Genomic DNA, 27,137 nt, shown 5'->3' with positions numbered 1-27,137 from the left:
GATATGTTATAATAGAGCATAAAACCATACAGGAATAAAGCAGTAGATGTGTCATAAAATATAATGAATGCATTAAACATGTAGCACCTGAACCATTTTACATTTGTTGAGAGACAGAACAGCACTAGAGTCACTTAAAGCTTCATAAATCATGACTGCAAAATATCATTTTGCAGGAAAACCTTTGGACTTGCCTTCTGTTACAGGTTTTGTGAGGTTTGGGACCATTACCATCTCATTTTAAGACCATAACTGAAATTAAAATGTTAATTTCAAGGCTTACGAACTGGCTAAAGATGAACCAGAACAGGATTTTTAAAAATGTTGTAATTGTAGTTTTACATTGGGGGTTTTTAAATAATTTTATCGTGTTGATGTTAACTTTTCATTTAAATCAACAATTAAAGATCCTTCTATTACTGTCCCACAGAGTGGCTATAAAATCTGTGATGCAGGCATTAGATGGTCTTGATCTATGGGTTTTGTATCTTTTCCTATCAAACAAGCAATAAAATGAATTGACATAAATACATTAGAAAACATTCATTTGTTGGGTCTTGTATTTCTTAGAAAAGAAAAATTGAAGTTTCTTTTTCTGCTAGCTTTATGCATCTTGGATGGTGATTTCTTTGTGTCTGTTGCTGTGACTATATGCTCATATTATTTCTCCCAAATACTCAACATGAAGTCTGTGCTACTTAATATTTTAATAACCTAAAAACTGCATGTTCTTTTCTAATAAAGCTAGGAAGCTATTTAATGGACATTGACTTCTGCTTTTTTTTATGCTGTTAAGGTGGAGAAAAGGTATTGCTCCACTTCATCCAGGATTCACCCGGAGACTTTGTGCCTCTGGACGACATCTCCACGGCTCTCGGTATCTCAGCCACAGTAAAAGCTGGGCAGAAGCCAGTGGTAAGGCCTTTTCATTTGTTAAACTAAGATAGTATGACAGTACGGTTAAAAAGAAAAGAGGGGAAAGTGAGTGACTCTCTTACGTCACCAGATACTGATGCAGCTGAGATGTCTCTTCACAGGCAATTTCACACCTATTAGTTCATCTTGGTGGTCTGTCAGTATCTGGAAAGCTTTTACACTGAAGTGATGAACTCTGTTCTTAAAAACACAAGAGAAGGTCTCACCAGACCAGCAGAATAACCTGAAAACAGCCACAGAGAGCAAAACAAAACTCCTAAAATAAATATTTTTGTTTAAAGACTCTTTTTGTGGCATCAGCAGCTATATTATATTATAAACAATAACTGGTTTAGTTGATTATATTTATGGTGAAAAACTGGAATATTCTGTGAAACTGGAGCCGTGCTTCAGCTACTTTCTGTTATTGTTTGTGCTGCAGTGAGTTTCTTACATTAAATGTGTGTGAAGCATAACAACATGCTGGAGGTCACAGTTGGAGAGTAACTAGTTACATTTAATCAGTTACATTAACTTGAGTAACTTTTTTTTTTAAATTGCTTTTCGGAGTATTTTTACTACGCTGTACTTTTTACTTTTACTTGGTTAATTTTATCATGAAGTATTTCTACTCTTTTTTTTTAATAAGATTTTTGGATTTTCTACCCACTGAACGAGAAACAAACATGTTTTAACCAAAAATTCACCAGATACAGACACACACCTGCTTTTTATTATAGTTTCATAAGTTCTTTAATAATAGAAACTGATTTTTATTGTTTATTCATTACTAATATGAATTATTGTCATTTTCCTCCTTAAAATGCCAAAATTTCTACTTACCTTTATATTTTGTTTCATCTGGTTGTGTAATTTCTAAATACTAAATGGTTCATAATTTAATCGGTTTCTCAGTACTTGAGTAAACTTTTTGCCAAATACTGTTTTACTCGTACTTGAGTAATTTCATGGATGGCTACTTTTTACTTTTACTTGTGTAAAAATACATAGAAATAGTGCTACTCTTACTTGAGTATAATTTATACTCGCCTCTGGTGGTGACGTTGCAGAAGCATCTGAATTAAAATTCACTCTATCAGAAGTGCAGACTTGGCCGTCCTCTTTTGAGTCGTGTACCTGTGAATTGATCTTGCATGTCATAGAAATTATTATGAATTTGCTAATTTTGTCTTGGGAGAATTCAGACTTTTTTTTTTAAATATATTACTTTAAAACAACATCAGATCACTTTATTTTCTTATAAAAATTAGATTTGGGGAGTTCTTAGTTACTGGTCAGCAAATTTAGGGTTTAATAATTTAATAATGTTTTTATGATTAACTTTCATTGTATATCTTGTTATCTTTATAAGAGAAATAGAATTATAATATCCACGTCTGAATGGCTCAAAAATAAACTAAAGGAAGGTTTTGGAGTGGCCTAGTCAAAGTTTGGACTTGAATCTTGTCGAGATGCTGCATCATGGACGTCACTTGTTGAAAAAAGTCTGCAAAGAGGAATTGGTTTTTGATCCTCTGAAGTTATCACAGCTCCAATGGGAGTTGCAGTTTACATTTTACATTTGCATTGCTTTTTTTCCTCAATACATGAAATCATTACAACAAAAACAAAAAAACCATCCAGACGCTTGATGAATGTTTTTCAGTTCATCTTTGTGTTAAATTTAATTTGATGAGTAGAAATGTGACGAAAAAGCAGAAACAGAAATCTGCTGGGGTGCAAATATTTGTTCATCTGACTGCAGCTACAAAACCACAAGCGTCTGGATCCTGCAGTTCACAGAATGATCCACTTTATCGATTGTGGGTCTGTGATGTCGATGTCTAATGTGCCATGAAATAGAAATTATATCTGAAAAGCATCTTCTGTGTTGTAATTGCTCTGGATCACTGAGCTAACTCCTAACGTCCAGAGCTTTATGGAGAATGTCCTGTGATCATTGGATATTTTGATATGCCACATAAATTCACCACATTTACTTCAGCCATTTTGCTTCCTGACTCTGCTGCCTGTTTCCAACAAAAGCCTACATGTCGGAGCCGTTGTAGCGTACCCTCATGACCTGTCTGACGACTAACAGATGTCACTGGGAACAGAATAGACCTTGTTTCCTCTCAGGGATTATAATGTGTCTGGAACCAGAGCAAGTCACAAGCTAAAACTGTTTTGAGTTTTGAAGGAGGTTCAGACAGAGTTGAAGATGCTGCCTTTGCTCAGGATGTACCTTCCTCTCACCTTTAGAAACACTAAAAATAAGTGGTTTAATTTCTTCCTTTAGAAAATAACGTTTTATAATATTGAGAAGCTAGGTTATACTGATTCAATTTTCTCATTTCTAATTAGTTTATAAACATGAACTACAAATTTGTAACCATCAAAGTCTGTCCACCCAATATTGTACAGTCCAGACCACCACCATCATATTTATACATGTAATAAACTTTATTCTGCAGAATAAAGACAGAAACAAGCTGCTTGTACTGATATGGAGCAAACTATGTTTGTCTTTAGCCAATCCCAAGCAGTTCATCTCATGAAATTACATCCATATTTGTCCTGAAAGGCACAAAACTATCAGGTGAAGAACGCAAGATCCATTACTCATTAAATATATTTAAAAACTGGTTATTTGAGCAATTAGAGTAATAGTCAGAAACACTGCATGGTTAGATAACAAGTCCCAAATGCAAATTGTTTAGGCTTATGTAAGTACATCTCTGGCTAAGTTTAGCGTCACAAAGAAAAATATTTTTACACATTTTCAATATATATATATATATATATATATATATATATATATATATATATATGAATGACACAAAACAAACTAGTAGGTCTTGACTTCTGACAAAACATCAACATTTGTGTGTAAAATTTGTTGTCTACTAATTTATTTTGGCAAAGAAAAAGGTAAAGGTTGTAAATGCAAAGTCCATTATTTGTTTGCTTTCTTGTGTCCTCTCTTGTAGTGCAATGATGATGTTTGTACACGATGAAGCAGCAGCAGTGATCTCCACCTGAAAGCCTCGATTCACCAACATAAAGGAAGAGGAACGAAAACACTGACAATATTGCAGTAACTCCAACGCCTTTGTTGTCTTTCCCTTTTGTAAAATCTCAATGTACTTGCAGCTAATGCTTCACCTGCATCTTTATGGTGCATAGAAACACTTTCTGATTCTGAATGTGACTCAGAAGAAACTAATAATATGTTGATCATGATTTATATTTTAATGCGACTTTGTACAGTTTATGAAGGACGTCTTATTTTGTATGTCTGGTAATGATTTCACTTGGAAGTCTCTCTTTGACTTCAGTTTTTATGTTGGATCACAAGGCATCTGACTAAACTACTTTCTTACATTTGTTTTAACTGTAAAGAATAATTTCTGCAGTCAATAATAAAATCTTTTGGCGATAAATCATTACATAGAAAGTCTTACATTTTTGTGATGTTTATCTCTCCCTTGAATAATTCAACATAATTCTTGGAGGTTTCATTTGTTCAGTTCAATTCAGTTTGCTTATTCTCCACTAATTCACAACAAATGTCTCTCCTATGCAGTTCTGCCTGATTCTCATCTCCCTTCACTGCTCAGTCTGAATTTCTCCCATTGAACTCGATTTCTTGGTTTTTGAAATGTCGTTTGACGGTGGCAGCGGAAGAAGTGAACAAAGTCATTCAGTCGGTGTTGGTCGTACTTCCAGATGTTGAGCACTTAAAGTCAGGTTAAGATATTTTATTTTTCGGTGAAGATGTAATGTCTCCAGAGATTAGGTGCTGTTTCTTTGCAAACCACAACTTTTAAAAAAAATTATTGCCCAAATACTTTGTTTTATCAAACACAAATACCTTCTTCAACAAGGTTGTTGGAGATTTTCGAGATAATGTATTTTTTATGACGTGTAAAAAAAAATCTTTATTCCTGACATATAGAGAGTAAAGGACGTCGTCGAACACAATTAGTATTTGCTAGCTGCCTGATGCTTCCTTATTGTCAGGCTGGTTTGAAAACATCCAGTTTCTTTAATGTCACAATTATCCCACATTTTCTTCAATTATTGATTATTGATGAGTGCCTTGACTATGTTGTAGATTATGCAGCTGAATTTTGGTTGTTCTCTTCTCCTTACTGTTGTCTTCACAAAATGAGATCAGTTTTATTATTTTTTTTATTAACACTCTGCAAACTACGACTTTGGACACAGAAGGGCAAATGTGAAGGAAGTTTTTAAATTGCAGGTAATTATTGCTAATTACATTGTTTGGAAGTGGATCCAGAGCCACCAATGAATCAAGCACAAAAAAGATTGAAATCTATTTTGTCTTTTTTAATTCTGGTAAGTATTTGTTCATTAAAATGAATGTATAAAGATCAGACGTATAAAGCAGACACATGATATTGCACCAGTGGAGACAGTCACTTTAATAGCAATAATTACAGATCTGAGTCACAAAAATAGCCGTCTAGATAATTACATAGCAGCAGGAACATTCATAGAAACATCTTTTACATCTGGAGTCTTGCAATGCAACAGTTTTACTTGATAAATATTTCTTTAGATAAATAATCGTCTTTGAAGGGTGTACAGATGAAACAGATTAATACAGTATATAGAAAATAAATGCATTTTTACTTGATTTCAAAGCAACATTTTTCACTATTTAAATAAATGTGAGACAAAAACTTAAAACTATTTTACCTGATTTGGCTCAGGCATTATTCACAATCAACAATAACACATTTTCTTTATATAAACTCTGTGTTCAGTTAAGAACATTTGCACTGTTTTTAAGGAAAAATATACAAGAATCAAACTTGCTGATCCTCTGCCAGCAATCCAAAGCTGCATCACAACTTCAACCTCCAGCACCGATTCCTCCACCCAGAACAAGCTTCTCCTTTTAAAGAAACTGCTTGACAGTTTGGGAAATATTTGTCAGAGAAGTTAATCAGAAGGATGCTTTTTACTCATGAAGCTGGTGCTAGTTAATGGTTAGCATAGCCTAGCACAAAAAGCTAGCCTTCCTAAAGATCATTGTGTTCAGTTACAAACTATATAAACTCCAGAGACACGAAGGACTTTCTTTACTTATGGATCACAAAAATAAAGGCTCTCCAACCTGGAGAGAGAAATAAAATATCTTCTTTAATTGAAATTAGCAACTGACAATAGCCTGAAAAGTCACAGAATACACCAAAAATATACTTTTTATACTGGTATCTGGGAACTTTGCTTCCCTGGGGTTTAAATATATTGCAGTATATTTCTTCAGCTGCTGGTTTGTAGGCGTTTTACGATGCAGGATTATTTTGATTTTACACCAAATGAGGAGGATAAGAGAAAAATAAAATCTCTGAAGCAATCTATCACAAATTACCATTATAGCAGTTGTATGGATTTCATGCCACAAAAATATGTTTTCTGTCACAAACGTAACCTTATGGAGTTTGCTAAACACTATGGGGACTTCAATTAGAAATAGGGTCTTTATTTATATGAGACTAAGATGCTGATGTCCAAAGCAAAGTATGGTGGAGGTTCTGTGATGCTGTGGGCCAGTTTTTCTTCTGAAGTCCCTACAGAGTCGATTGTATCACAAACTGTTTGACAAATCAGGTCATCCTGAAAAATGTCTCATGGACTCTGCAAGTGGGTTTCCAGTTTCAACAGGATAATGATTTAAAAGAAAATGACCAAAACAAAACTAAAACTTTTTTATATTTCACAACATACAATTTTTCACCAGTTAATTAAATGTAGTTATAAAAAGATTAAAATGTTTTTTTCTCTTTCTTAGTGGAAGGTTATGCAACCAGAATAAAATGTAAATTTATTGGAAGGAATTTTTACACAATGTGGAGAATAACTGTGGAAGTTGCTGTATTTTTGGTGAAAATTTAACAAACAAATGGTAAACAAAAACATCTGGATTATTCCCCTTTACACAGAGCATCATCAGTAAATCCACTGAAGTTATGGTGGAAAGATTTGGGAAAAACAAAACAACTTTCTTTGAAGAGCAACACATTTCTCTCTAGTTGCACCAACCAGCATCAGATAATATATGAATGTTTAGAGTAAACATCCAACCATTTTTAATATTCATTTAAAATATAATTATATTTTAAGTGGATAATATTTCCCAAATGTCAAATATTAACTTGACAGGTAGCATCTCAGTACATTGGAATATCACTGAAAAGTTAATTTTAAGAATTAAATTCAAACTTTGGACAAACTTACACTATTTTGTAAGACCAATAACAAAATATTTAATACAATAATTTTATGTTATGGCCTAAAAAAATAACGGGGTAGACACAGACCGCCTTCACATCCAAGCATGGTAGTGGAAAGTTTAGTGGAAGTAAAATTGAGGATTAAAAAAAAGATGCAAAGTACCACGGACAAGCACAATCTCTAAGGTTTGTGATTTTTTTTCTTTATTAACATTTTGAGGCATAGGAATGTCCTGGATGAGTTCTCTCTGGGTGTTTTAAATGCTAAGTGGTCTAAATGTTTTCTGTAATTTACCTTCAGGAGAGGGAGTGTGCGTGCGTGCCTCTGTCTCTGCTAAATGGCTACAGACGATGGATTAATTGTAATAAACATCAAATTTAACACAAACTCTTGAAATATGTCACTCTCTGTGCAATTAAAATTTATAAAGGTTCCACTTTATGAACTTAATTACTAAAATAAAGTACCTTTATGATGATAAACTGATTTACTGAGATGCATCCAATATTTCGCCTTACACACATCAGCTTTTATGAGGGCATATCTCTGCCATCTGTGTTTCCCTGCCCGCTCATGCGTGCCACAACAGTATTTGCCAGGAGGTGAAGACTAAGAGACGGACTATAAATGATCAGCGTTCACATTCAATAATGCAGCCTCTGTCGAGACCTAACAGTCGTGTTCAGTTTACCAAGGCATCCTAAATTTAACACCAAGAGCAAATATTCTAACCAGCTGTCTATTGTCAGCGTTTCAAAGTTCTGCTCAGCCAGCATCTGAAATATGATGTTGGTTCGGGTTTGATTCTCCTGTCATTACCTGTCAATAAGGGTAGAAAATAACAGTCCTGGTCCTGGCCGGTCTCCTCGATGGCAACAATCCTCAGTGATGCTGCCTGCGGCGGCGGCGCCTCATTTAGGCACACTTCACTTTTCCTTTCATCTTACAGAGCTGATCAGTGCGAGATCAGAAGGCGAGGACTTCAACATCCAGGAGTTTCCGTTTCCTTTCATGTAAGCTGCCGAACACCGAGGCTAAAACTCCCGTAATCCTGTTTCCTCTCAGGAGAGAAACTTCTCAACAAATCAACTGGGATTCTGCAGCAGATATTATACAAGTTAGACGATCTGGCAACTGAACAGAAGTTAATTGTTCAGCCAAGAGTGAGTGAATAAAGCACGACAGGAGGTGTCCACCCTCAAGCATCTGGACTTACTTTGAATTGAAGTCCAAACTGGCAGAACCTCTCACTTATAATCTACGACTTCTAGGGGTACTGAACAAGCTTTAAAGCTGCAGGCTGCAAGCGTCTTCCGAAAAAAGTGAACTGTGGTTTCTTGCTGATTTTTGCAATAAATTTGGGCTAACAATCGTCTGCAGAAACGGAGAAACAGTAAGTGTAAAAAATATGGAAAGCTGCAGCTCTGTATTAATGCTAATTTAAAACTTAAAGCTGCAAAGATTTAACAGTCTTAAAGTCTTTAGGTGATTTGTTTTCACGTTACAGTGACCAAAACCCTCTGAGTGTGTTTAATTCACTGTAGCTTTACTTTAGCAAAGCTCCCTTCATTTATTTCATACCCTTTCAAAAAAAGAGATTTGTTCCATCTATTTTTTTTTTCTGTAAATGTCCTAAGAATCAATATATCAGACCCAGCAAAGCCAACTCTGTGCTGAGATGTTTCCAGATAAATCAGAAAGATGTATATCAAATATACATTTTAATGGTTTATTCATCAAAAGCTTTAGGCTTTAACCCTCTCAGAAGGGTTTATGTTTTTAAATATAGATTTTTCATTCATCTACCCACTTGGTTTCATTAGTAGGGCACAAGAAAAAGAACAAGAAACCTCCGTTAGCAAGACACAACTCTTCCTGCTTGAGAGGAGACTCAGGCAAGTAGGAAACAAGGGTGTAGTCCAGGATATCATACAGGTTTTTTACATCTACATGTCGGAATCTAAGTTTGAGTCATCGCTCTGCATCAGATAAATTCTGAATCATTTGTTTCTTAAAAAGCAAAACTTGTTCTTTTGATTTAAGTTTCCGAAGGTAAAGAGTTTGGGGATTTCTACCAGACGCGGCATTTCTGCTCAGGGTTCATAGGGCTGCCTATCGGGCACTGGAAGGCTTCTGAGAAGGCCTCGAAGTTCTGGAGAGACCCGAGCACTCTGAGGGCGAGAGGAACAAAAACACGAGGAACGAAAAGAAACATTAGATGGGGACAAAAAAGAATTTTCACCATGCAAATTAGCTTGTAAATAAAACTATTTGCCAATGATTGAGCACTTTGAGCATTACCAAAATATTCTGACTCTTGCAACCTCTGTTCAGGTTGTTACGCCACAACTTCAACATATTTAATTTGGATTTTATGTAATAAAGTGGAAGAAAAAAACACTTTTAAAATGTTTTGTAATGAAAAAATCTTAAATGTGTGGAGTGCATTTTTCTCATCCTATTGAATCAACAGATTGAGAACAAAAGACTAAAATGCTTGCATTTCTGAAAATGTACTTTTACTTCTCCCCACAGATTTTCAATTAGATATAAATCTAGACTTTGACTAGGCCATTTTAATGTTTTCATCCAAACCTTTCCACTGACTGGATGGCACAGTCTCAAGTCTTTTACAGCCTCTAACATTTTCCCATCCACTCTGACCAGTTTAACTTACCCTGCTTCCCCACAGCTTAAGGCTGCCATCACCATGTTTTACTGAGGAGATTGCGTTCACAGAACAGCTAGTTGCACTGTATGTTGATTATTTTGAAGTTTGAAAGTAAAATGAAAATAATTAAAGTCTGTTTTTGTAACACGACAATGCATAAAACAGTCCAAGCTGTATAAATAAATACCCAGTGTTTATGATACCTGTATTCTAACGGACTGTGTGAGTCCGTCTTAATGGACTGGCTGGCGTACTCAGGCCGATAGGCACCGCACCACACCTGGAAAAATAAGGCTGTGTTAGCAGAGAGTTTACTATGCAGACATGTACAGTTCCTATTTCTTAAATACTTTTGAATATGTTTTGAATTATTTACCTATATTTTACCATTTTGACTGAAATAGTTTTCAAACTTTCCTCAAACTAGATTTGTATATCCTATTATCCCAGACAGATCCGTTTCTGCTAGGGCTGGACAATATGGCTGGAAAACCTTTCACCATGTAGACGTTTCTGATCAGCCCATACTGATGATTATTGATTAGTTTTTTTGTTTAAAATATCTGAAATACTGCCAAGCTGGTGGCATGACCTCCATGTTGTTGTTTTATTATTTTTAAGTTGAATAGTTGAAGCTTAAACTACTGCTGCTGCAGTTTCTCAACAGGATGTTGCTAGGTAACCAAAGCGTGAGCAAGTTGCTAGGTAACCAAAGAGTGAGCGAGTTGCTAGGTAACCAAAGAGTGAGCGAGTTGCTAGGTAACCAAAGAGTGAGTTAGTTGATTCCACCAACCTTGCTTAACCTTGCTGTTAGAGGTTGAGCAGCTAAAGACTTTCCTTTGTCTAAATCTCCCAGAATGCTGTGCGGTTCTGGATCAGGGTTTAGTGAATGTAATATATTGACGCCGATGACGTGTCTGTCGCGATATATATTGTTATTGATTTATTGCTACATTCTTTGTTTTATCTCATGTTTCCTCGGCACTTACTTGAGCGAAGTTTAGAAAAAAAAGTTGTTTATGATCCATGTCTAGACCAGGCAGTCGAGGTTCTTCGCCTTCTGTTTCCACCCACTTTAGATAAGCCTGTAAACACACACCTTCACTTAGAAAACCCATTGCAGGTCAGCAGGCGGCTAATTATGAGATATGTGGGGCTACTTGTTGAAGTTCAAGCAGTCACATGCTTTTTTAGGTGGCTGACATCTACCTTATAGGCTTGACGAACCCCTCCATTGTCTGCAATGTTCTCCCCCAAAGTACTGATTCCACTAACCTGCAATCAGCCAGACAAACATAAACACCCTCTGGTGGTTACATAATGCGAGATATTACTGTCAAAACAGAGACACTGTGCCAAAAACAGGAGGCTCACATTTTGTCCACCTGCCAGGTTCCAGATGAAGTTGCCATATTGTTGCACCATGCACTGTGACTGATCCTTAAAGTGGTCAGCAGAGTAATTGCTCCACCAGTTCAGCATATTACCATCTTTGTCAAAATTACGCCCTGATAAGAAGACGTCAGTCATAGGTAAGCAAACGTGATGCATGTAAACATGAGAGGCAGCTTTTAAATAAATTTGGAGCAACATTTTTTTTTTAATTATCATTTTATCAGGGGTAAATCATTACTACTAATCTCACCGTTGTCGTCAAATCCATGAGTGATCTCATGTCCGATAACCATTCCTATTCCCCCAAAGTTAAGAGCTTGATGCTGATGTTTACTAAAGAAAGGCGGCTGCAGGATTCCTGCTGGAAACACTGGACACACAGAAAAAAAGCAGAGGATGAATGCTCAGTGAAAACTGACTGAGGGGTTTGAAAACCTCTTACGCTTTTCCATATTTGGTTTTGTTGCAAACACAATCTTTTTCAGAACTACATGGAAATAAAGCTGCAGGTGTTTTTAGGACAGGTCTTTCCACCAGCTTCACATAACCAGAGCTCGTTACAAAGCACATTTGTGAAACTGAAACCATCCATGTTTTTCTTCCAACTTCACAATCCTGCATCACTTTGTGTTGGTTTGTCACAAAAAACTTCCCCAAAATACTTCAAACTTTGCAGGTGAAAGATTAAAAAAAAGTTCACGGTGTATGAATGATGTTTCAAAGCGCAGTGGAAGCCCCTGTTATCGCAGTGAACCTCTCACCTATCTGGTTTCTGTTTGGTGAGTAAAACGCATTCACCACAGCAGCACCGATGATCCACCTGAGGAGAGATGTGAAGAGAAATATTTTTAAAAAATTGCATTTTGTACATTTTCTCTTGAAAATAAAGATATTATTCTGTGAAACCATTAAAGGAGTCTGACCAAAACGACTCCTTTTAATGCTCAGCTCAGTGACACCGACTATAAAAGCATCAGCAGCACATCCTTTCAACTAAGTGCATCCTTTTTTATCATACATGCAACAGAGAGGCCAAGGTTTGCATTGTCTGTATGCTTAGGATGTTCTCAAGAGACAAAGCATCGCAGTGACCATCAGCCCGACATTTTTGGGTTTTTGAGGAATCTGCTGCTTACAGATCAGGATCCACCGGCTCTCTGAGCTTCTTCAGACTCTTCTGTGCTTCAGATTTAAGGTTCTCCAGGATGTTCTCAAAGTAGTGCTCCTCACTGTAGTTTAGCTAAAAAGAAATAAAATCAGGGGTAAGTAAATATTTCAGACAGAATAGACTGGAGATCAGCCTCAGGTTCTACTTACATGAGCGTACTCCTCATCTAACTTCTGGTTGCTTTCCTGCAGAATATGGTCTGGATAGCCAATATGCTCCTTTATAGCCATTGCCTGCACAGATTCAAAGCAGCTAGTGTGATTTTCTGAAGCATTTTTAAAAATTCACCCCCTCTCGCTCCTCATTTCGTACCTTTTCTCTTGCTTTTTCTTTGGATGGTGCGTCCATCCAGCTCAGCTCCTCCAGGGTTTCTACATAAGCTGTCTGGATCTTACTGATGAGGTCACTGACCTGTGAGAACAAGAAATAAAAATATAAAACAGATTGCATTCATTGTTGCACATAGAAATACTAAATTCATTTAAAAGCATAGATTAGCATAAATGGTTCATGCCTTGGTTTGATGAATACAATTTTAACGCCACACTTGTCCAGCAAACACGTGATTTTGACATATTTAAAACTCTATTATGTTTTAATTTGTTATTTTATTGGTTTATTAGCAGGATTTAACAGATAATTTCTGAGAGTTCAGTATACTATATTTAATACACATCAGTCGGGCTGAATAATCAGGGAGAATTATCAAGTGCAAGCGGAGCAAAACTCAAAACTTTTCATAGAATATTTTTATTTTATTTATTTCCACTTCTTATTTTATTACTAAAACAAATGATAAAGACAGTGAGACTTTCCAGAAAAAGCAAGGAGATGTCCAATTAAACTTTATTTAATTGGACATCATTTATAATGCACTGTACATGTAAATCTCAACATGATAAAAACAATAAAAACTCAAGAGCCAGATTAAACAGAGAGAGGCACATTCATCTCCCAAACATTCTCACATTTTGGTGGCAGGCAGACAAAGAATTTAAACAAATCTTGTTCAGTAAAGAAAATATAAAAAATTAAACAAAAAATTTAATTTTGTGTGAAATTTGATTTGATTTGGAGGAAAATCTGCCCATAAATGTTGAACACTCTGACTGCTGCAGGTTAGATACTCACAAACCACAGATACTCCATACAACCCTTCTTCACTAAACACAAACTATTAGTCACAAATATATCATTTAAATTAATTTTCATAAAACCAGAAGAAGGGAAACAAATCAAATCAGTTGGATGAATTAAATTAATTTAACACTTTTAAATAAACTGGAAATGCAGGGGATGCAGATGAAGTGTAAGCATTTTAAATTTTGTACATTTACTGAATCTCAAAGTCCAAAGTAAACCCATTTTACACCCAGTCCATTAATAGGATTGAAGACCTTCCCTTTTCACATTTCAGCATCTATGCACATGCATTTATTTTGTGGATCTGGGCTCATCGTTCACAAGGAGTGGACATAAAAATGGCCTCGATTCATCATTTGCACATAAAAAACAGGCTGCACCCAAAGTTATGATCGTAGCATCAATAAATACTAAAAAGAAGAAACCCAATTTCGCCAAATACTTAACTGGTAATTACTTTGGTGCCCTCCTTCATAATTTAGGACACAGATAATGAGACAATTAAAAAGGCTGTTTGTAATGCTGAGGACTCAGTGGTCAGATTGTGAATGCAGCTCCAAGCGTCCTTCCTCACACACAGTCTTATGACAGTTGTGTTGATAAATGTGCAAATCTGGCTGCGGTGAATTGTCTTTAGTACATTTTTACTTTTAATTTAAACTTTCTATAAAATGATACAAAGGGAAAATTTGCGCATGGTTTGTGTTTTCTTCCAAAAAGCGTGGAGTCAAAACACTGAACTTTAAGGAACCCTTAAAACAAGTCAAATACCTCACAAGGTTTTTAATAATTATTTGACATAATTAAGTCTTCGGCAATGAAAGAACTCATTTAAAACTTATTCACAGGTTCCTGAAAAGTAAATGGATTGCAGCGAGTTGAAGTAAGACACTCAGCCTCTCTCATGTCTCAGGAGTTTGGTTATCCTGATCCATCTTACCTCTGTAGTTTTGCTGCTATCAGCTTAGATATGCATGTTAGTTCTCTGGCCTCCAGCTGCCTTTAGATATGGTTTTGTGTGTGCATGGTTGTTTAACAGAAACTTTAAAAGCTCCTGCTTATCACAGATTAGACAACATCCTTCTATGGTTTTGCTTTCTTTGTCTTTGTTACATTTTGTTCCACAGACGGCAACGTCTATTGGTGATTTCTCCAAGAATATTATTGAAATGTACTTAATTCAGATTGAATATGTCGCACCCCTACAATCACTGCATTGTAAATTATTTAAAATCATGCCGACTGAATGATTGCAGGCTTATTTTTTACCTTTTTGGTTTTATTTCAGGGCTTTAGCATTGACACAAACTAATGCAGCTGCAGATGGAAGCCTGACAGACTCACCATCCGCTTACTTTCTCCTGCAAACGTTTCACGCACGTACAGCGCTCCGACCGCGTTCTCCATGCTGCTCTGGACGTAACGGACGCATTCTCTCCAGGAAGCGTCCTCCACAGTGGTCCCGTATAAAGCCTGATCAAACATGCACACAGTTAGCTTACACTGGAGCAGGCTCGAATCATCTGGCAGAGTGACGGTCGGCTGTCTGGACCTTTCTGTAGCGGGCCCTGGCATCTTTGAAGCGGCGACTCAAGCTATTAACTCTGTCTGTGATGAGCTGCCATGTGAGGTAGTTCTGCATAGTCCTGCAACATGAACAAAAGATTCAACTGTGGTTGATTTGATGCAATGTTTCTTGATTATTTCCCCTTCAAGGTTTTTCTGTGGACTAACTGGATGCTGTATCTGGAGAGGACGTCGTTCATCTTTTCAAGGTAGGGAGAGCTGTACACCACAACCTCTTCATCCAACTGGATATCAATGGAAACAGTTGACAGGACGCCTTTTATGAACCGTGTCCAGTTAAAACCCTGAAAAGAAAAAATGATCACCTGTTTGCAATATTCCTACTCTTATTCAACAAAGAAATGATTCTATATTTCTCTAGTGTTAGCCTTACAGTAAAACATTTTCTGCCAGACATCCAGTTAATATTCCAGTCAAAAACTTTCTGTATGAAGTGTGAATAAATTTTAGAAGTAGAGAAAAAATAAGAACATTTGGCTTTTTAAGTGGTGACCCAAGATTTGATTCCTCTTCATCAGTCAGACAACAAAAGTACTACAAAAGCACCCACTGCCTAAATTACTCCATAGATGTTTAGACAGCGGGAGCTAAAAATTTATGGAGACTGGGGGCAATTATATGAGGTATTAAACTGTATGAAGATTAATAGTTTTCTTCGTTCTCACCTGAATTACCAACCAGCATTTTCACAGGGTGTCTTACTGTTTTCTGAAGGACGGTCCAGTCTTTTGGAGGTACAAATTACTTTTCCTGATATTATGGATGATTTCCCCATAATGCAACAGCAATGTTTGGAGATATTACCTTGAAATGCATTTTGATTTTTCTAAATTATTTAAAGAGAGTATTTTAGATGTATGAAAACACCTGACTCCAAACTACTACATCACTGCTCTGCCAATAGAAACTATCCTAGCAGTCCTCATTGACCTAAAACTTAAAAAAATTGTCTTTTTTTATAGCGTATGAAAAATGTCTGGCTCAGATTGGTGAATGGACAGACATCAGACAGGCGCACTAAGCAGCAGACCAAAGAGAAATGCGACTCACGTTAAAGCTATACGTGCTCTGCAGCTCCGCGAGCGTCATTTTGTTGTACAGAACTGTAACATCCTGGCGTTCCTCTGCTGGTGATGTTGCCTGTCCAGAAGCAGGAGGAAAACTGTAAAAAGTCTCTTTGCGTTTACATTTTGATTTATTTTCACCTTACTTTAGTTTGTTGAAGTTTCTTATTTCAAAAAACAATCACATCTGACTGAAACGGGATGGTTAAAGATTGCAATTTTAAACATGGTGGACCTGAAGTGAGAAAAGCATAATTTACAGCACTGGATCAGCTCCTACTCTACTTCAATTTTCAACTGAACAGAAAATTAACGTAGCTTTACAAACATTTCTTTTGTCTTACAGTATTATATATACTTCGGTTTCCGTAGAGCTTTTTAAAATTTTGTCCTCTGCTTTGGGTTTTTCCATCTGGAGTCTCATAATGTGGTTGGACACATCAGATTACCATTGTTCATGGTTGCATCTGCAAAATGTTCACTAAAGCATGCTGAGGTAGTGACACATGTATCACAGCCTGAAAAACTGTTTCCAAACAAAATAATAGTTGGAAGTTTCCTTTTTCAGAGATTCAATGTTAGTTTTTTTTCTTCTCCATGTTACTTTTGTGAATCAACGTCTTCACTCACATTAGCGATGTCCGTCTCCAGCTTCAGGACCTGCATCATTTCCTCCCAGACTCTTTCGTCATCCTGAGTCAAGTTTTTGTCCTCTCGGGTTATTTTCGCAATAGACACCATGAAATGTAGGTAGGCCTCTCGAACCTGTGACACAAACCTAGAAGTTATTGGTTTGTTTTGACGCTTCAGTAAGAACTGCACGTTCTTCACAAAAACCCAAACTTCTGTTTATTTTAAGTGTTTGAGAAAGATTTTGGCAAAATGTCACCTTTTTGTAGTTCCCGTCATTAAAATAGTAGTCTCTAGATGGCATTCCAAGTCCTGGCTGATCGATCTAAAGAAAAACACAAGAACAAATAATATTTATTAAAGAATAGGACCAGAAGCTACGAGGATATTTTTTCAGTTTTCACAGTTCAAATTTTAAAGCTGCTGCTAAAGGAAAGGAGATGAAAGTTTTTTCATTTTTAATGTTTAAACCTTCCATATGAAGAGCAAATTCAATGCATTAAAATAGTACCAGACACATGCTTTTGGTTTTGGAAACATTCCTTGCATCCATCAGAAGCCAAACAATTATCCAGAACGAATAAAAGTGTTAATTTGCTTTATTAAACAACAATGATTAAATTCAATAACTCCATACCCTTTGACTGTCATGTTTCTGTGAGCCAGCTGTGGTTTTCTAGAAAGAAGCCACAGTTTGAATTGTTTATTATTTCATTCAAATGTACTTAAACCCTCCATCTTTTCTTCTGTCTTCATTTTGTCTGGATTTATCTGATGCTGCTGTTTCACTACAGATACTGTAACACATGTGATTATGTAGTTTGTGTTGATCCTCTGCCTTTTGACACCTCTCTCTATAAATATTCACTTTTTTAATTTGTGACTCAGTTCTGTTAATCAAAATTAAGTTTCTTCACTTGTCCAACCTATTATTTAAGATTTGTTTTAATATAATCAAATATCTATAATATAGAACAAATTTAAAGAAAATAAAGAATTTGTGGATGTTGTTACATCATTTTGTGCATATTTTGCTTAAATCCTAAGAGTAGATGGTTCAGCTAAACAAAATCTTCTTATAAAGTGCTTTGTTGTTCCTTTTGGTTTACATTGGATCAATTCCAAGAGGAAAAACCCCAGTCTTAAGAGTTGCTGTTTGGGCGTGCTGCGGTGGCGTAGAGGATAGCGCGACCCACGTTTGGAGGCCTTCAGTCCTCGACGTGACGCGGGTTCGATTCCCAGACCCGACGGCACTTGCCGCATGTCTTCCCCCCTCTACCTCCCTCTTTCCTGTCAGCCTACTGTCATATAAGGGACACTAGAGCCCACAAAAAGACCCCCTGGAGGGGGGAAAAAAAGAAAAAAAAAGTTGCTGTTAGTTGTTATTTCTGTAGCAAACTGTTGTCTTACATAAATGATGTGGCGCTGAGAGTCCCGGTCGTCCGTCCACACATACAGGTCCAGCACCACCTTCTTGTGGAAACGAGCCGTGAGCATCGCCAGCGTGTCCTCGAGGCTCCAGGCCTCCCCTGAAGTAAAACCCAGAATAAAAAGTTTAAAATCCCGTGGGCAGCTGTGAGGAAATGATCATATTAAGGCGGCAGAAACCTAGCTGCCTCCGCTGTAAATTAACGGGGCTTTCTGAGTAAATCCTTGTGCGCAGATGCAGCTATGCATGCCTAATTCTGTTTGAGCCACCATCCATGATTACATTTAATTAAAGTGGCAAGAGCCTGGAGCATGAGGATGAGCAGCACAGCCTATTTAAAGCCTGCATCAGAGTCCTGATTGAGGACTTGCTCCTCTGCCGACGCACCACCCTCCAGAAACCCACACCTGACTGCTCGTCGGAAAAAACCATCCTCGACGGGCCTCTTGATCCCACCAACAAAGCATGTGCTCAGCAGTCCGCTGGGTGCAAATATAGCAAGCTGAGCTCTGACTGAATGCGTGTATTTCAGGAGGGATGATGTGTGGATGTGCTGCACAGATGAGTGTTCAGGAGAGACATTTCTACCTGTTGTGGTGTTCCAGTCGTCTGACGCCACAGGCCAGTCTCCAATGATGTCGATGAGCTTCAGGAGGGGCTGTGAGTCCCGCTGCTCTATGAGGCCTGCACAGGACAGCAGTCAAATGTTTAAGATCTGACAGGAAAAAGCTGAAAAAAAAAACCCTCAAGAGAAACATTTCATTCTGTGAAATGTTATTATGTGAAGGCGCCAGTTTGGTCCCGTCAGCAGCACCAGACATGTTCACTAATGACAGGCAGAGTTCAGGGTTTACCTTTTGTTTTGCTTTAAATAGGACGGGGGGTTTTTTTGCTTGTGATTGGAGTTATGTAAAAATAGGCATTTGCCGATACAAAGTCCACTGAAATCAATGCAAAGCTGGCCCTGCCCTTTTCAGATTTCTTCTCTTTTTTTCTGTTTCATGGTTTCAAACAAACTTTAACATACTATGTATGTAAATACATAGTACTATTTTCAAATTATTTCATCTATTAAGGAAAAAAAGGTTCCCCAAGTAAAAGTTAAAGTAAGTGAGAGTAAAAAAATATATTCAAATACTGAGTAACTGATGAAAAATTAATAATTTGATATTTAAAAATTACATCACCAGACGGACAGAAAAAGATTTAAGAAAGAAAATTACAACAATTTATATAAAGAAAAAAATAGCAAAATCAGGCAAAAGGACATATTTTCAAATCAGTTTCTTTCAATAAAATTCTTATGAAACTTTAACAAAAATTGCAGGTGTGTCTGGAGATTTCTTTTTGTTAAAACATGTTTGTTCTTCATTCAGTGGGTGGAAAATCCAGAAATTTTACTCAAGTAAGAATAGCGATACGTCATAATAAAATTACTCAAGTAAAAGTAAAAAGTACAGCAAATTTCTAAAAGTATTTTTTTATATAAAAAGCAAAGTAAATGTAACTAGTTTCTTCGAATAAGAACATTTTGAATTATAATTCTCCAATCAAAGCTGAATTTAACCTGCAGGATGTCGCTGATCTAAATAGCACCAAAGTTCCCTCTCCACTCCTTTTAAAGAAAATCTTACTCTCATTCATGCAGGAGCTGTAAAGGATTTTAGCCTTCTTGATGGCGTCTCTGTCCTGCTCACTCTCTGTCTCAAGAACACCTGCAACAACAAAACAAACACTTCCTGCGTTATCGAAGCTCTCCAAATGCTGCGGCCCACTCGGCACCGAAGGTCAAGCCCCGCTGACCTTTGAGGACAATCTCCAGCTTGTCCCTCAGAATGTCAAAGACGCTGTGGCGGGAACTCGTCTCCGGTATGACATGCCGTTCCAGCCAACCCCCACAGGCATACTGGTAGAAATTATCACAAGGCTTCACAGAGTCATCGATGTTCTGCAAGAGCCGAGCAGCTGCACAGAGAGAAAAGCAAGAGTGGTAGAGAGAGACAGAAGTAAGGATTCACACGTGCCTCTGCATGTGGTTTTCACAGGGGATAAGAGATTACTTTATTTTCAAAATAAAATAGCGGACAGGGTGAAGAGGGCACTCATCTCACCTGCAGTGACACAGTCTGGAGTCGTGCACACATTGTTGAGGTTGGAGCAAAACATCTGGCCTGGGAAACAAACAGTGTCAGCAATTATGAAAGAGTGGAGCGGACTCTTTGTTACACCCCAGCTGAGACAGAGAAGATGCTGTTGTGTAACAGCTGATGCTTGGAAGACAAGCTCTGCAGCCAAGAAAGCTCTCCCAGGCAGTGGCTCGCACAGACATTTGGAGGGACAGGTGCTCAAGCGCAAAAAGGCACCTTGTCTTGATCTCACTGCCAATTTGCACACATGCACAAGAAAATATTTCAAGTGATCTTTCAATTTAAAAAACAGATTGTCTAAATAAAACAGATGAGAACAATTTGCCAAATCGTTATTTTGACCATTTCTCATTTTTTGGAAAAAAAACCCCCAAACTAAATCTTTTACTTCAAATGTCAGAGACATGATGTCAGTAGTTCATAGAATAAAAGAACAATGTTCGTTTTACTCAAACACTTACCTATGAAAAATAAAATCAGAGAAATTGATCATTTTAAGTGGTCTCTTAATTTTTTCCAGAGCTGCATCTATAGTTAGAGACCTATTTAAAAAAACATTTACAAAGAAAAAATATCAACTCAAAACCAAGATGCATTTTAAGTGCATTTTACAAAATACTTATCATTAATAAATTGGCAAAATTACTACAGATTAATTGATTGATCAGGCAAAATTACAAAAATGTTAAAATTAACTTGTGCCACACAAAATACACTGTAAAAATTTTGTTTTTTTATTATTTCAAAAGGGCTTTTTTTTTTTCGTCAGATGGAAAAAAGGGCAGGTGCTCTAGCACCACCTAGTGTCCAGCTTTGTATGTGCCTGCTTCCAGGCGATATGAAAACATGTCTGTTCCAGGTTTAATTTCCAACGTTAGACTCACCTTCACCTGTTGAACTCCTGGAAACACTCGGCCTGTTTGATTGTTCTGTGGAGGGATAAAAGCAACATTATTCTCAGCATTTAATTGTTCAGATTTTCATCAGTGAAAGACAAAATTTCTACATCAAACGTCTACTGATGCAAAAATAATTATTATTGTTCTTTGGTTTAGAAACTAGTCTCAATCCGGTCTGTGATTCTACTAGCCTTTTCATGAAAAGAAGACGTAAACTGGTTGACTATTACTTCTTCATCTGGACATTTCCAGTGTGATCGTGACAGAGCTTTTACCTTTCATAGCAGATGTGTAGAGGACGACCAGTCCTGCCAAGGCGCAGCTCACCAGCAGCAGCAGAACCGACAGACTGATTTCTGCAACAGTCCAGCGGCGTTTCACAGCTTTACTTGATTTCTCCATGATATCCATTTGGCTTTCCGATTTGCCCATATTCCTCCAAACTGCCGGCTCTGGCGGGAGAGACACCGTGAAAGTGTGGGATGATCCATGCACAGAGCTACCGCTATGCATGTGTTTGCATGCGTGTGTGAGTGTGTGCATGTGTAGGCAGTGATCCATCGGTAAACTGTGCCAGCTGACCTGGAGCGAGTGAGCTTCAGCTGCACACAACTGAACACCTACAACAACTTCAAGAGTTCATCCTGTTGCACAAACACAGACTGATGCTCCTTTCTAGAGAGATCCGGATTATTTCTGCCTCACTCATCGCTGGTTTTGAGCCTGCTGCATGCACAATGAGTGGAGGCTGTAAAAGTTTCAGCTCTCCTCATTTCTGTTAAACTTTGTAAAAGCATTAGAGAGAATCGAAACATGCCCATCGAGTGTGTGCATCAAATTCCACCTAGTAGGAGTAGCTGAAAATGTATCTAATAAAACTATTCAAAATAAAAAGTGACATAAGTTAAAATCCAGTTTAGCAAAACAAATGGATGTGACAACAACTCAAAAGCTAATAGACATGATTATGAAACTGAACCTCCACACGTAAACACACTTATTATGTTATGTGTGTGTAATTGTTTTTGTAATAAATCCTTTTTTTATGGTGTGGACCCAAGGAGGAGTAGCCATTGTTATAGTACTGGCTAATGGGGATCCAAATGAACAAACCTCTGAGGCATTTGGCTCAAAGCAACCATAAGATAAAAGGTCACAATATGGACGCTGCATCAAGAAGTGAAATGAGCATAAGATTATAAAAAACATCCTGTCATTTGCATCCAGGACGGTTTTTCTAGCATTCATTTGCATTTCCTCTCAAAGAAGATGAACACCCTGGTCTGTGTTTGGTCATATTTACCAACTTCTCAATAATGAGGCTGAAGTTGGGATGTGGGATGACTTCAGAGCTCCTGGGTCAACTTTTTGAAACCTTTAGTTTTTAGTGTTCTTAGTAATTACTACAAGTGCAGCAGCTGATTTAGAAACGTCTGGTTTTGTCGCTCAGCATGTGCTTCTATTTCTGAGAGAGCCGACTGATTGTTTTCTGGATGTGGCGTTCATGCTGGAAACACCTTGGCACAAAGAAAACATGAGCTTACTTTCTCTGACCATTTCTAAAGTATTTGGCCCCATTTTGGCCCTCAAACAAAAACATAAACAGATAAAACCGTAATTCTGCTTGAAGCAAGCTAATTTCTGTGCATAATAATTATATATGTGTGAGCACAATATTGCAAATGAGCGCTTGTGCAAAGGACAAAACAACAATCACCAGTCGCTGAGTGTTTCTCTTTATCTATTCACTCAGCAGCACCTGTTTCCTCCATAACCATCAGTGTTGCCCTATCATTAGGTCTGCCAGTGGACAGGCGGTAAATCAGAGGTTCACACTGCTGCGCCCCATTAGTCCCAGCTGATGAATACTCATGGGCACAGAAATGGCATTACACGGCGGCATCGAGTCTGTCGAGGACCCGGCGCCATCCTCAGACTGGATCAGTCTGCAGAGAGCCTCAATCCTGCTGCACCAAAACATTAAAGACAGGAAAACAACGTAAACTTAAGTAATCTGGTGTTTGCAGTGTTCGTTGCAATTATGTATTTACATTAATAAACATACTCAGCATGCTTCTGAGACATCATCCAAACTTGATTGATGAGTCAATAAATTTAAATATGATATTCAGAAAGTCAAAGCTAGTCATGGCGCTCCATAATCCGTCTAAAACAGAGGTCAAGCATCTCCAAAACTTTTCCAATGAGAGATTAAAACTCACAAAACACTCATTAAAAAGACTCCAAACAGCTCACTGCTGTTACTGGTCTAAACAAAGTTAATCTGTTCATCCTGTAAATTCAGCATCCAAAACACAAACGGTAAGAAGCCTTAAAAAAATAGAATGGTAACTTTTTATATTTGATTTTATCTTTCAGCTGCTTACAGAGTGACCCTGATGTTTAGGAAAGTCAGACAGATACACGTATATGAATCCAAACTCAATCTTTTCTGAAAATTACAGAAAAATTATAGTCACAAACTTGGACTTTTGTGAATTATAAGTTCACAAAGTGTGCTAGACTTTATTTAAAAGTTTAACACAATATACTATCGTATTGTAAAATGGATAGAAATTTAGATTCGGTTTCCTAAACATTTTATGAAGAAAATATGAAATCCCAACTGACTTTCAGTCACTTAACAGAATGGCACAACTTCAAACCTACCAACACATCAGTGACGTGCGGTGAGGTTCATAGCTGGTGAGGCACTGACGTCATCAGAATCAGATTTGCAAATAGATGCATAGATTGACAGCAGTTTACAGGTTATGTTTCACTTCTGCATCCTTACACACCTCCTGCTTCGATTGAAAGTCCACTTGAGAAAACTTTTTTAGTGTTGTAATGTAGTCATCCATGTCGAAAGTCGGGATAAGCGAGAGGAAAAAAATCACTATCTCTATTATAATCTATCGCTGCACTTGACTTGCTTCCCGAATCGTTTAGCCTAGCTCGCTGTCACTTACTCGGCAGTTGAGGAGTGAACAAGACGAACGTCTGGGATCTTGAGCGCCCCCTGCCATGAGGCAAGAGAACTGCCTGCCTCACCTCGAACCTGTTCTCTGCCGTTTATAATCGCTCATTACACGAAACACGTTACACAAACACAGTTGGTGACAAAAAGCACTGTACATTATATACATAAGCTAAATTATTGGAAATAAGTTCACATATTAAATTAGTTTAAACCATTTTATTGGCGCCGTACAGCAACATGCTCTCTCCGCTAGCAGCCAGCGCAGAGCCAGGGGTTGCGCAATCCAAGGTGAGGCAGAGCTCGCTGCTGCCTCACCGGCATCGCTTCCAAGCATTTGAATGGGAAAATAAGAAAATTCAGCGATTTTGAACAAATAAAAATCGAAATTGGTGAAGCTACATGAAAAATAAATATTTTTTAGTACAAACCACCGGATGAATATAACAATTTAAATTACTTTATGATTATATATTTTCTTTCTTTCCATGATGGCTGGTGAGGCACTGCCTCACCTGCCTCCCCTGACCGCACGTCACTGCAACACATGGATGTTCAACATTTATTAGAGAAGTAGTCAAAAGGCTCATGACAACTGCAGAGAAATCTCTTCACAATATAAACATTTCTTTTCTGATTGCAGTCTTGCACTCCACAAATGTGGAGAATTAAAAAGAGTCTGGAGGAAAGCCACAAGAGGTCTTGTTTGCAGTTTACTACGGGTCAGCAAACATTGCATGGCAATCTGAATACTCAATCCTCATTGTGAGACATGGTGGTGGCTGCGTCATGCTGTGTGGAGGTTTTTCTTGAGCAGGGACAGTGAAATTACTTGGAAGTTGTGGGGAGATAGATGGAGGTAAATGGCAGAAGAAAACCTACTGGAGGTTGAAAAAGGGTGGAAATTTACCTTACAACCCTAAAGTCTTAGAATGGCCCAGTCAAAGTCTAGACCTGGATTCAATTGAGATCAATGGCAAAAAACTGACTCCTGAATGAGCTACTGCAAGCTGTGAGGAAGATTAATCAAAACCTTCAGGCTCAACATGCAGAAAGCTGGTAGAGACATAAAAAATGAAGATGGAATTAAAACACAGGAAAAATCTACAAAAAAAAAAGAAAACACAAAAACACCAGATTTTGTTTTTAAATTTCTACTCAGTGAGTACTTTATCATTAACTTCTCAATTATGAACCGCCTAGTTCATACTTTGTTACTTTACTGCTGTAAAGTAACAAAGTGCTGAAAAGTCGAAGGGGTGTGAATATTGTAAAACACAATGTGCCCAAAACTGTGAAAACAATCCAAACATTTTTCATTGCAAAATCCTAAGAATAAGTTTAAATGCTTTAAGAGTTAGTTGTCAGACAACTGAATTCACAGTGTAAAATATCATTAGGATTTAATGTTTGAGCCGAATTAATTAAATCAGAAAATTATTCATTAACTCTGGACTCGTCACTTTCTGATTATGAGTCTGATTTGCTACTTGTTGTGTTTTTCAGCGCAGAAATTTCCTGGCTGTGTAAAATTATCACGACGACACACAATGTTGGCGCTCAGTTCAGATGTCTAAGCCCATTTAAGCTGAGTTGTAGGAGCTGACGGTGAGGATAATCCACCAAACGCCGTCAGGATTGTCAAATCATCAATGTTTTTGTGTTTCTGAGTCTGTCAGGGGGGTTTTGGAGCGGAAGAGCGATAGTATTAGTCACAAAAGAGCTGACATTTTCATTCTGTCCACCTTTGTTTCACTAGATAAAAGATTTGTTGGGAGTATCATACTCAGGAGAGCGAGGAGAGGGTGGAACAAAATGTTAAAACGCAAAAACCGCAACTGATATTACAGAGTAACAAGTATTTTAGATGCTCAGTTGATTGAAAAATATGCTTCTTAACTTTTAAATGTAACAAGGGTGAAACATTAAATAAAAACCACATTTCATTGCACTCATGCCATCTTTCAGAACAACATTTTTCACATGCAGGAAGTGGTTTTTTTAAAAAACAAAAAAAACCACATATTAAGTATGAATGTGCATTTCCAGGAGTTAAAGCATTCAGATGTTCTCAAGTAAACAGAAATGGACGCAGAAATGGACGAGATGTCCGAGCAACGAGGTGTCGGGGTGCAAATCTAACAGGTTTGAGATTAACAGGGTCAGAAATGAGATCATTTCCCGGTTAGTTAGATTAATCTGTGCTGAACGTTTCACACAGGGATCAGTGGCTGGTACCGTTTCCCCATAAAACAAACAAAATACAGGATTAACTCAGGTCAGGCTGTTCCAGCAATCTACAAACTCCTTCTTATCCACCGATCACAAGCTGCTTGTAAACACGAAGCCCTGACATCTCTGTCTTACACTTTGACACGAAGAAGAAAAGACGTGAGAACAGCTTAAAATAGAAATGCAATGAAAGTTTTTTTTAATTATTTCTTTTTGGACTGCTGCGATTCTGACATGAGTGTGATCCCTAAAGGCAGCAACTTTAATCTCTCTCACTTTGGGAGCTGACAGGTATTCTGGACCGACGGTCTTACCTTTGTAGGTTGGTTGGAAGAGGTTCCTGAGCCGTTTCCCCCCACAGCGCGCTAATATCTCAAACACCCCTGCTGAGGATTCACTCAGAGCTGGTGTGTGGAGAAATGAGACTGTGCTGCCGGCTGAAGGAGACGTTATCCAGTTCAGCGTGCTGCTGCTGCTGCTGCTGCTGCTGCTGCTGCTGCTGCTGCTGCTGCTGCTGCTGCTGCTCAGGGAAGAAGTGAGGCAGCATATAGGCAGGGAGGGAGGGAGAGAGGAAGATGGGAGGTGATAGGACTGGATTGGTTGTGATTAC

At 37.7% G+C, this 27,137-nt stretch overlaps 2 protein-coding genes across 2 annotated transcripts in view; one reads left to right on the top strand and one right to left on the bottom strand.

Moving 5' to 3' along the window:
• Window positions 1-4,361, top strand: part of prxl2b (peroxiredoxin like 2B) — a 6,855-nt gene extending 2,494 nt beyond the window's left edge. The window contains exons 6-7 of the mRNA XM_044122957.1: window positions 797-915; window positions 3,906-4,361. Coding sequence (XP_043978892.1) covers window positions 797-915; window positions 3,906-3,932 — 146 coding nt within the window. The 3' untranslated portion in view covers window positions 3,933-4,361. The remainder of the gene's footprint in view (window positions 1-796; window positions 916-3,905) is intronic.
• A 978-nt stretch (window positions 4,362-5,339) lies between these two features.
• On the bottom strand, window positions 5,340-27,039 carry mmel1 (membrane metallo-endopeptidase-like 1). Its single transcript, XM_044122951.1, has 24 exons — window positions 26,842-27,039; window positions 21,591-21,767; window positions 21,301-21,345; window positions 20,381-20,440; window positions 20,073-20,234; window positions 19,904-19,984; window positions 18,858-18,953; window positions 18,251-18,369; window positions 17,100-17,165; window positions 16,841-16,975; window positions 16,197-16,286; window positions 15,294-15,430; window positions 15,112-15,205; window positions 14,904-15,032; window positions 12,729-12,827; window positions 12,566-12,649; window positions 12,385-12,488; window positions 12,010-12,068; window positions 11,499-11,618; window positions 11,228-11,361; window positions 11,063-11,128; window positions 10,843-10,938; window positions 10,057-10,133; window positions 5,340-9,353 (listed from the first exon to the last, which is right to left on the bottom strand). The coding sequence occupies exons 2-24, from the start codon at window positions 21,745-21,747 to the stop codon at window positions 9,254-9,256; spliced, it is 2,310 nt and encodes a 769-aa protein (XP_043978886.1). The 5' UTR covers window positions 21,748-21,767; window positions 26,842-27,039; the 3' UTR covers window positions 5,340-9,253.
• Between the last annotated feature and the right edge of the window lie 98 nt (window positions 27,040-27,137).

Source organism: Gambusia affinis, linkage group LG07, assembly GCF_019740435.1.
Source record: "Gambusia affinis linkage group LG07, SWU_Gaff_1.0, whole genome shotgun sequence".
Classification (NCBI taxonomy): domain Eukaryota; kingdom Metazoa; phylum Chordata; class Actinopteri; order Cyprinodontiformes; family Poeciliidae; genus Gambusia; species Gambusia affinis.
The sequence above is the reverse complement of the archived record's forward strand: the minus strand, read 5'-3'. Positions and strand labels throughout refer to the sequence as shown.

Coding starts and splice junctions, on each gene's coding strand:
- mmel1 (XM_044122951.1), bottom strand. CDS start 21,747: ATGGGCAAATCGGAAAGCCAAATGGATATCATGGAGAAATCAAGTAAA. Junction 15,206..15,293: donor CTCTCCAGATACAGCATCCA/GTTAGTCCACAG, acceptor TTCATGTTGCAG/GACTATGCAGAACTACCTCA. Junction 12,828..14,903: donor CAGGAGAAAGTAAGCGGATG/GTGAGTCTGTCA, acceptor TTGTTCTCACAG/GTCAGTGACCTCATCAGTAA.